Here is a 10,000-nt window from a genome sequence, read left to right as displayed (position 1 = left end):
TATTAACCTGCAATTTAATTGACAAACTGAAGCCTTTCTTGGGATTACATGAGCTCAAGAAATTTGACCTGTTCCCAACTGAGTGGCTTCATAGCTCAGTTGGTGGAGTAAGGACTGGCAGCGCAGAAGTCATGGGTTCGAATTCCGTTGAAACCATCTGAATTTTACAGGTGACTAAAAGAGACAATAGGAGGTTTTCACGTGACGTCATCGCGGCCATGCTGGTGGACGAAAACAAAAGATCTCTCCGTTAGCTTCTTTTGTTCGTCCACCAGGAGTCGTACATTTCTCTATTGTTATTGGTGTCCCTAGAGGTTGGTTGAAAACGGCCTATACGCCATTTTCGAAATATCAATATTCAGCTTGATAGTGAGACAAAGACGACAAACACAATAGAAACACGCTGCAATGAATGTGAAAGATATTAGCATATCATCCACTTTCTTTTGCCTTTGTCCTCTATTAAAACCTTTTTTTTTTTTTTTTAAGATGAATTTTAATGTATCGAAAGTGGCCTATTGAGGTTTTGCACGGCAGCCATGTTGCAGGCAGGAACAATAGATTATTTTTTCTATGGGAGCAAATGTCCTTTCTAATGCAAAGCATTTTCATTGTTCCTGTCATGCAACATTGCTGCCGTGCAAAACCTCTGTTTAAATTGTTACTTTTACCTTTTTGTCAACAACCGCACTTTAAATACACATTTCTTTCAGTTAAAATTCTACAGCAAGACAACTCGTTTAGTTACCGTTTTCAGGACAATTGCATCGTCTCTTAATGTCTTCTAACAAGTGCAGAATGCGACAATTGGGGTTGAAGAGTGCCTCTTCGTGATCTTAAATATAAAAATACGAAATTATAAGATCGATACAACTGGATGCTGACTTAAGAACGTTCTTGACGGTGACGAAAGTAACGTGAAAACGCATGCGTTATTGTCTGAATCATTCTTGAATGATGTCTCCAGAAATACGAGGATCTTGCAGGTTGCATATTGTATGCTTTCATACATAATATTAAAAATTGTTGCTATCCAACACCCTTTATGGTTTGGTTGAGATTTTTTCTTTTCAATAGCGAGTATTAATCACCTCTCGTCACATTTTTCGCACCACTTCAACTTGTTGAGGATTATTGGGGATGCGAAATAAATGAAAATTAATTAAAAGAATTTACTGGCCCCCGGCATTGCTTCTCTCCAAAAATATTTTTTTCCTCTTTTGTTTTTCGTGTTCGGGCGTCAATATTTAAGGATTAAAATGGACAGATACCACAAAGTAAAATTAGCATTCAACAACGATAGCTTATCTTGCTAACTTCACCTTGGCTTGTCTGAAATGACAGGAATGCTCACGTGTGCTAACTGCCATAATCACTGGACACAGGAACACAAAAACGGCTTGGTGTCTGCTTGGTTAACGACTTGTATGAGTAAACAAACTGTCCACAGTTTACACGAGTTGAGTCCTTTTCTATAAAGCATTTTCTCGATTTCGTTGTAAAGAGCAACGTTTACGGTTCAAAACAACAATATTCACCGAAATTTCTTTAATTTGTTGCAAATTGGAACTCAATAAGACAAATTAACGCAAATTACACCAGCACGAACAAGCGACAAGGGCAATAATTGTGTTACGAAGCATATGTCCCAAAAGAACCTATTGATAAAAAAAAATTCAAAACCTTACCTCCATATTTCACCGTGATAAACATTTCATCTGCGCTTGGTTGAGAGGAAACTTCCAAAACCAGCAACACGTCGACTTTGTCCTGATGAGTTGCACAGCATTCGAAATGAATGCAAGTTGACAAATACTAATTAATTCTCTTGTTAAAGCATAGCTCTGTAGACACTTAAGTAAACAAATACAGGAGTGAATGCATGAGTGATCGACAAATGATCACGCATGTTAAAGACGGGAACAAATTTAAGCAGCCCAACGTGGGACGTCCAGTGGCGGCTAAGTCAGCCAGAAATGTAAAAAGGGGTAAGTACAACAACGAAGACCTGGAGAATCCACTCTGAAAGAGACTTCACTATTATGGAAACTAAAAGGATAAATTCAGAGAGATTACTAAGTTTGACAAGTTCTTTAAACTTTTAAAGCAAGTTTGTATGCCAGTTAATGCATGGGCAGCGATCCAACACCTTTCTTAGGAGAGAGTGCACCACCGTTGTTGACTAGCGAGGTTTTTTTCTTTGCAGAATATACAAGTTGTATAAGAAAGCCGCAGGTCATCTCGAGGGGGGGAAGGGAGGGGGGGGGGAGGGGGTCGAGCTGGTCGAATTAATATCGTCTCTGAACGAACGAGCAAATAACAGAACAGACGAATGAACGAAGTGAAAAATGGGCGGCCGAATTAACGATTCAACGATCGGACGGAGGACGAACGAACAGAACGACAAATGCGCGAAAGTAAGACTAATCAGTTGGATGATTCTGTTGTTTGTAACAGTATTCTTAAATTTCACCATCACGATCGCGATTAAAATCAATTTTTCTTTCAATATATAGAAAAAACACGTCAGATTTGACAAAAATACGCACAAAGAGACAAATATCTGACTACTTCGCCAACTCCCATACTTTCAATATTTTATTCTTCAATGAGTGTTTAAAATAATACATGCGATTGCTTAGAATATGAGTAACTTTGCAAGGGGATTGGCTTCAAATCTGACACCTGTTCTCCAATCAGACGAATGGACTTAATCATTTCCGACTTTCTCGCACACGTTTTCCTTTTTGAGACTACATTCTGATTGGCTCGATAAGGACGCCTTATGATTGGTTCATGTGAGTCTCCCGTTGCTACGATGGGCCGAAGATGTATTTCAGTCTTAGTTATGACACTCAACAGAAAATCCCTTTAAATGTCATTTTAAACGTATTCTAAGATGTTAGATACCTTTCTTTTCCAGGAAATATATCGTTACATCGACGGAGATCGCTCCCTCAGTTGCAAGCCACTGTTTGACAAAAGCAGGTGAAATATGCCAGAAGAACAGTTCTCCTTCAAGCAGATAATAGGGCCAAAAAGTTTACACTATTGTACTAATGGCCTATTGTTAACGTCACGAGTTGTGAGGTTTACTTTATAATACATTAAATGTTTACTCACGTGACAAGCCGCCATGTTTTTTACCTGATACAAACAACATGGCGGCCGTGACGTCACACGCATATGTCCTGTGGTGCTTTTTGTTTCGTGTAATTTTCAAGTTTCAAGTTGTCAACAAGGACGTCTTCTAAAAGAACGCCGGCTCAGTAAGCTAGGTGTCATTAAAGGATATATCTTGAAACTCTACCTCGCTAATCACGTAAATTTTAGTTCAAAATGACAATTTGCGGGGGACCAAGACTACCTCTTAGGCCTTCTCCTCACTAGAGACTCCAGCGTGAGCACAAGCGATATTCGCCACCTCAGTAGAGTCTTTGCCCCTGTGGTTCAATGGCTGCATTACTTAAGGCTTTATGAACAACTTAAGCCATAGCCGCGCAGTTCTTCAGGACACCCTGTCCTGTGATCTGAGAGAGTTAAAATCTTTAAATCAATTTGGTCGACTAATCATTCATGGTTGTTTAAGCTGGTCGGTTATAAACGGCATTCATGAAAAACAGGTTTACTTAGTATTATACAATAATAAGAATAGTACGCGCAGTCTCATTGCTTAATAGCTGTGTTTAGATGAGAGTATCTAATCACGGCTGTGACATCACACGAATTTTGATTGGTTATGTGTTGTCAGACGCGCGATTTGATTGGCTAGTAGGAAATATGAGCATGCATCAAGAAATTCTCTTTCAATCAAGAAGTAAAAAGATAAAAACAGCACTTTCCTTCATTTGTCGAATTATTTTTGAGAAACATATATAAAAGCAATACAGGAATTTTTTTTCCGTGTTTACATAGCCTCATCTAAACACTCGGGAAAGATGGGAGAGTTCTCGACAGTTATGGAAACCCTCGACTGCGTCTTGGATTTGCATAAAGGTCTCGAATTCTCCCAACTCCCCATCGTGTTTAAAAGAGGCTATTTAAACTCGGATAAAGTCCTCTATTGCTCAACTGTTTTCAGTTTAGTTAGTTCTTTAAATTTATTTTTTGAAAAATTCCGATGAATTACTAAACCTCCAAGTTAAAAGTACCTCAGGTTCAACGTTGGTCAAGGTTTCCAAACACGCCCTAATATTTACTCAAGCCTGGTTTTTATTAGCAACTCAAGCACAAGTAGTGAGTATGCTAAGTGAAAACGAACGCCGACAAAAGCATAAGAACACGCAACTCCTCAGACGCGGGGAATTTGGAACGAGTGCTTTAACTGGCAAGAGACGGTCAGAGGCAGTAAATTTCCTTGTGTTTATGTTGTGTTTCGTTTTACACGGCATAACTGGCGAAAGCACGCACAAGCGAAAGCACAAAAAAAGGGGAAAAAAAAACATCCCTGTGCTTGTGCTGGTCTTTATGCTTGCGTCGAGGCCGTTTGCGCCGTTTGCGCTTGTCTGCCTACGTGAGAAAATACTGAAATCTTTGCAAATATTGAAACTGTTGGATAGTAAGTCATCCACAGGATAATGGTCGGCGCATATTGCTCGTGCTTAGCGCCGCAAAAGAGGTCCAAACTTTATTTCAAGGCTTAAATTATAGCGAAAATTTACACTTACCCTGCTCGTCAGCGGTCTCCTTGAATTGGCGAGAACGAAAGGAAACTTCTGAACGAATCTCCAAGATTTTCTGTCACGCACGCGTGACGTGACGTCTATGCAACGTCACCTCTACTCTTCTGCCATCGGGCAGGCGTAACGGGGTTTAAGGACGATGCTTACTAATTCAAAGATATTTTTGTACGGTTTATAAATATGCGGAAAGAGCAGATTTTAACAAGTGTTATTGAAGTAAGGAAAAAGGAAAATTTGGGGTAACCACGAATACAAAGCAATGTACGGCGTTCTATTCCAAATTGAAGCTTAATTGTCTCTGGAAAATCCATGGTTCCCCCAATTTTCTTTCTGGATACTAAGAGCTCTTCCTAAGTTCTGCTTTCTTTGCGTAGTTTTAAACAGCGCAAAACTAACCCTGTATTAGTAAGCACCACTCATAGGAAACCCGAGAATCTCGAGATGCGCAGAACGTATGCGCAATAACAATAGTAGGCACCGTCCTTAAACCGGTTAAGAGTTTGAATAGTTCTGGACGACATCGAGGAGATCCGTGCAGACGTTTCCCATTTCTTCTTAAAACAGAGACGGAAATCAAGTATACCTCTGCCGAGCAAGAGATACTTTACTCCAAAACACCGAGTGAAACGAGTAGGCCTCGGGGAAAAAAAACAGAGATAACAGAAAACTGACACACTGAAGCAAGTCAATCTTCTTCAGATGCAACAAACCGACTCTTGGCGACGACGAACTACATTTTCCACACGATTTCACTACGGCGTTTCTCACTGTTCCTGTAGGAACTTTTCAAACTCCGCGTCAATTTCGTCGTCAAATTCTGGATCGTCTTCGAGGTAATATCCATTATCTTCCTCGTGGCTACAAAAGAAAAGTCATCAGTAACTTTTTTAAGTGAACAGGGATGGCGCAGTGGTGATAGCACTCGCCTCTTACCAATGTGACCCGGGTTTAATTCCCAGAGGCAGCGTCATATGTGGGTTGAGTTTGTTGGTTCTCTAGTATTCTGCAACGGGAGGTTTTTCTCTGGGTACTCCGATTTTCCCCTTTCCTCAAAAACCAACCAACAATTCGATGTAAGTTGATAGAGCGGTTTTCAATTGAGTGTCGAAAGTAATTAGATAATAACTTTGGTTTATGATTACTTCACTCAGTGATTGGTTCAAAGTTCTCGCAACCTCTTTTCAACCAATCAGAAGTCAAACCAAAACCAATTGTGGCTCGCGCGTACACATTTTCCCGCGCTTTGTGTCGGCTACGTGTAATTACTTCGAGTTTTGATTGGTTTACCGGATTGTCTCCGTCCTTTCTGATTGGCTAAAGTAATTACTTTGGTTTTGGTTTTACGACACTCAACTGAAAATCGCTCTATGGTGTCTGTACAATGTTCCTAATTAGTTCCCCAGAGGCTGACAGTTCAGCTTTGAGTGCCACAAAGACATCTTTGGTGTTGCATCACCGTGGATGGCGCATTGTGACTGGCCAATTTAGAACGATAGATAAAGCCAACTGCGACCGACTCGCTCGCATTGGCGATTAAATCAGAGAAAAACAGAGAAGGAACTGTCAAAAGATATGTCCATGGCGAGAGAAAGTGACAAAGGTTCTTTAAAACAAGAAATGCAAAAAAACACAAGCATCTCAAAGAATACTACTGACAGATTGTCGCTAAGGTCTTTTGTATGTGAAAAATTATCGCAGAGCTCCGGCTGCAAGAGTTCATGATTGATTAGGGACCTTAAGCACGCAAGATGTTTGAGCTGCGGGTGGAAACCGGAACAGAATACTTCACATGCAAAGAGAGCTAGTGGTCTCTATCAGATTCTTAAACCAATCGTCTCCATTCGTGAAAAAGACACCTACGAAGACAGCTCACTTGCGCTTGTCGTCCGCAGTTCGAAAACGATGCGTTCTTAAGCTCCCTATTGACAACTCTAAATGTCTTAGGTACCAAGACTTCTTTTTTACGAAGACAAACGAGTTCATGTGAACACGAGATGCTATTGTGTGCCATTGGCTAAGGGATACAATGCACACGTATCAAGGTTCAGATCACATGACTTCTCATCTGCCAATGAAAGTCAGCGTTTATAAATATTTACGAAAACCGATTTATTCAGTATACCTGTATTCCTCATTATATTGGTCCGGGAAGTAGTACTTGTACGTGTCGTGAATCGATGCTTCTTCGTCTGCATCATCGTAGTAATCACTCCACTGATCTAAAGCGGCAACGAAAAAAACAACCCGAAATGTTTGCCTTCTTCCCTTCCGGATATTCTCGGGGCATGTCGGACTATTCACAATAATCCAGATGAGTCACATACGAAGCACGAAGACTAATTCCCTGAGGTATTCAATACGGTTAAACGGATACCCGTGAGATTTATGATCCCTTGGGAGGATAATGGGAGGATATCTCAATAAAACTTGGTCAAACACCTAACAGAGAGGCACGGCGCGATGCGCCTTTGTGTACCAGAATTGTTCAAAATGACCTTGGTCGGGAATGTGGTTTTGATAAGGGTCAGCAAAATTTTGCTTAGCTACCCACTCCAATGTTTGTCGGTTTTTAAGGGGATCCCAGAGAGACATCAGGCCCGGGTTGCTCGAAGCATGGTTAGCACTAGCCAGCGTTAAATACCATGGAAACCTATAGCTTTTGATACCTCTTAGCCAACGATTAGCGCTAACCAAGCTTCCAGCAACCGACCCCAGATTTTAGGTTTCTGTTCGAGTTGGCCCTGGCAACTTTTTAGTTTTTTAAGGCAGTAGCTAGTAGCTAAATTTTGAATGATCTGAAAATCGGAAAGCCTGGAAAACTGCTTTACCTGGATTTGTAACAGGAGTCAAATCATCCTGCAAGCATAAGTCATCCTGAAATAACAAACAAATGATGTCAGTGTCAATTACATGCGGCTTCTAAAGATCCCCACCCCAAAGAAAAAACTACTCGGAATAATAAAGTACGGGGTAAGTGTCATCAAACAAGACCTTCCCTTCATTAAGTTACAACATCTAGGGCATGAGGTTCGCCTCCCAGAAAGCAGTATTCTCCACAAGACACAAGTTTCCCATCTATAAGTTTATTCGATCACCGTGTCGCTTGATAATTGTTAACTCTCCCGCTCTCAATCTCTGAAACATCAATTGGTGTCAAACCTATGAGAATATGATTTTACAATAGCGCCCCTTATCCTCGGATAAGGACGATAAACCGTAAGCCCTGCCTCACAAGCTTTCCAAGTTCATAACCATGTGGGACGTAAAAGAAACCCACACACTATTCGCAAAGAGCAGGACATGGTGCCCAGGTGTTGATGTGGTCTGTCATCTGTGGTATAGAGCGGTTTTCAATTGAGTGTCGAAAGTAATTAGATAATTACTTTGGTTTATGATTACTTCACTCAGTGATTGGTTCAAAGTTCTCGCGCCATTTTTTCAACCAATCAGAAGTGAAACCAAAACCAATTGTGCTCACGCGTGCACATTTTCCCGCGCTTTGTGTCGGCTACGTGCAATTACTTTGAGTTTTGATTGGTTTACTGGATTGTCTCCGTCCTTTTTGATTGGCCAAAGTAATTACTTTCGTTTCGGTTTTACGACACTCAATAGGAGGTTTTCAGGTGACGTCATCGCCGCCATGCTGGTGGACGAAAAGAAAAGATCTCTCATTAGCTTCTTTTGTTCGTCCACCAGAAGTCGTACATTTCTCCATTGTTACTGGTGTCTCTGGAGGTTGGTTGAAAACGTCCTATTGAAACTCGCTCTATCATGGTTGAGAGGGTAAGCCCTCGGAACTGAGGTCGACCTCTGTAATGGACTCCGTGTGATTTATTATTATTAGGGACCTTTCGATTCTAAGACGAAGACGAGAACGAGTAGGCGTTTTGACTGCCCGTGTTTAGCGAAAATACTTAGGAAATTTATAACCCGTACGATTAATCTTACTTTTTGTTAGCAGTACAGGTTGCTCAGTTATTCTTATTGCTGGTAACTGAGCCTTTTCGCTGATCGAAAAATGCCAAAACTACTACCGTGTTGTTGACTTGTTTTGACCCGACGACATTTTTGCAAAACCTCTACTAAAATGACGACGGTATCACGTCTTTCCCGCCAAAATGACGCAGGTTTGGACGCGCTCACTGTTGTTCTATGAGAAAATCTCGAACTCGTAGTCGTTCTTGAACTAAAATCTAAAGCTCTCCATGGGCATTGTCTCTTAATGTATAAAAATAAATAAATATTTTTTTTCTGGATTTTCTCTGTTTTTGTCTTAAAGGAGCACTATCATGCCAAATTTGCTGTTTTTAGGTCAAAACTGGGTAAAACATAAAACTATAAAAGTTAGAGATAACAAGTTAAACCGACGTTTCGGAGTAGACATCACTCCATTATCAAGGTAAAAATGTTCTATGATGCTAAAATTACAGTATTAAAAACGATTGACGCTAAGAATTAACATAATAAGCACGTGCGAAATTGGCTATAAGAATACTTTAGCACGAATGGAATCCGATTGTACATTGAGGCTAGGCTTAAGTGTTCTTATAAATAACATTTCAAACACTAAGCAATCAAATTTGTTTTTACATTTTTTGAGCACCTCAAAGCGTTTAAGCAGGTCCCGAGGGATCGACCCGTGTGCGTTCTTATAGTGTCTGGCAATAGCCGAGGACTGTTGCTTATGTCCCTTTACACGATTGTGTAAATGTCCGCGTGTGTAGCCTACATAACCTTCATCACAAAGGTCACATTGAAATTTATATACAACACACTGCTGATTTATGATCGGCGGCTTTGCCTCTTTCACTTTCAGTTCCTGTTCAATTTTTCTGCTGGTAAATACAGGCTGGATGGTTTTGTTTACTTTCAGGCTCAAATCCTTAAGTTGTTTTTTTACAAATTCTGCTGAGTTTTGGTCTTTAAATGGCAAGACTACTCGAACCATGTTATCCGTCTCTTGGGCTGTTGATAAAGGTCGCGGTTGGTCGCAGACCTTTGAGTCAACAAAGCGTTTGATAGTGGAATTTACGAGTTGTTTCGCTTTGTTGACTCAAAGGTCTGCGACCAACCGCGACCTTTATCAACAGCCCAAGAGACGGATAACATGGTTCGAGTAGTCTTGCCATTTAAAGACCAAAACTCAGCAGAATTTGTAAAAAAACAACTTAAGGATTTGAGCCTGAAAGTAAACAAAACCATCCAGCCTGTATTTACCAGCAGAAAAATTGAACAGGAACTGAAAGTGAAAGAGGCAAAGCCGCCGATCATAAATCAGCAGTGTGTTGTATATAAATTTCAATGTGACCTTTGTGATG

The 10,000-nt window shown here is 40.6% G+C and overlaps 2 protein-coding genes across 3 annotated transcripts in view; both read right to left on the bottom strand.

Moving 5' to 3' along the window:
- LOC137973366 (uncharacterized protein CXorf65 homolog) overlaps positions 1-2,158 on the bottom strand; it is an 8,432-nt gene extending 6,274 nt beyond the window's left edge. The window contains exons 1-2 of the mRNA XM_068820160.1: positions 1,689-2,158; positions 749-835 (exon numbers count right to left, since the gene is read on the bottom strand). Of these exons, the coding sequence (XP_068676261.1) occupies positions 749-835; positions 1,689-1,713 (112 nt within the window). The 5' untranslated portion in view covers positions 1,714-2,158. The remainder of the gene's footprint in view (positions 1-748; positions 836-1,688) is intronic.
- Positions 2,159-2,583: 425 nt separating this feature from the next.
- LOC137973221 (polyadenylate-binding protein-interacting protein 1-like) overlaps positions 2,584-10,000 on the bottom strand; it is a 21,376-nt gene continuing 13,959 nt past the window's right edge. Inside the window, exons 8-10 of one of the 2 annotated variants that reach the window (XM_068819997.1) lie at positions 7,511-7,556; positions 6,805-6,901; positions 2,584-5,540 (exon numbers count right to left, since the gene is read on the bottom strand). In XM_068819997.1, the coding sequence (XP_068676098.1) occupies positions 5,447-5,540; positions 6,805-6,901; positions 7,511-7,556 (237 nt within the window). In that variant the 3' untranslated portion in view covers positions 2,584-5,446. The remainder of the gene's footprint in view (positions 5,541-6,804; positions 6,902-7,510; positions 7,557-10,000) is intronic. The other variant, XM_068819996.1, reaches the window with a different exon arrangement.

Source organism: Montipora foliosa, chromosome 10 (assembly GCF_036669935.1).
Source record: "Montipora foliosa isolate CH-2021 chromosome 10, ASM3666993v2, whole genome shotgun sequence".
Classification (NCBI taxonomy): Eukaryota; Metazoa; Cnidaria; class Anthozoa; order Scleractinia; family Acroporidae; genus Montipora; species Montipora foliosa.
The sequence above is the reverse complement of the archived record's forward strand: the minus strand, read 5'-3'. Positions and strand labels throughout refer to the sequence as shown.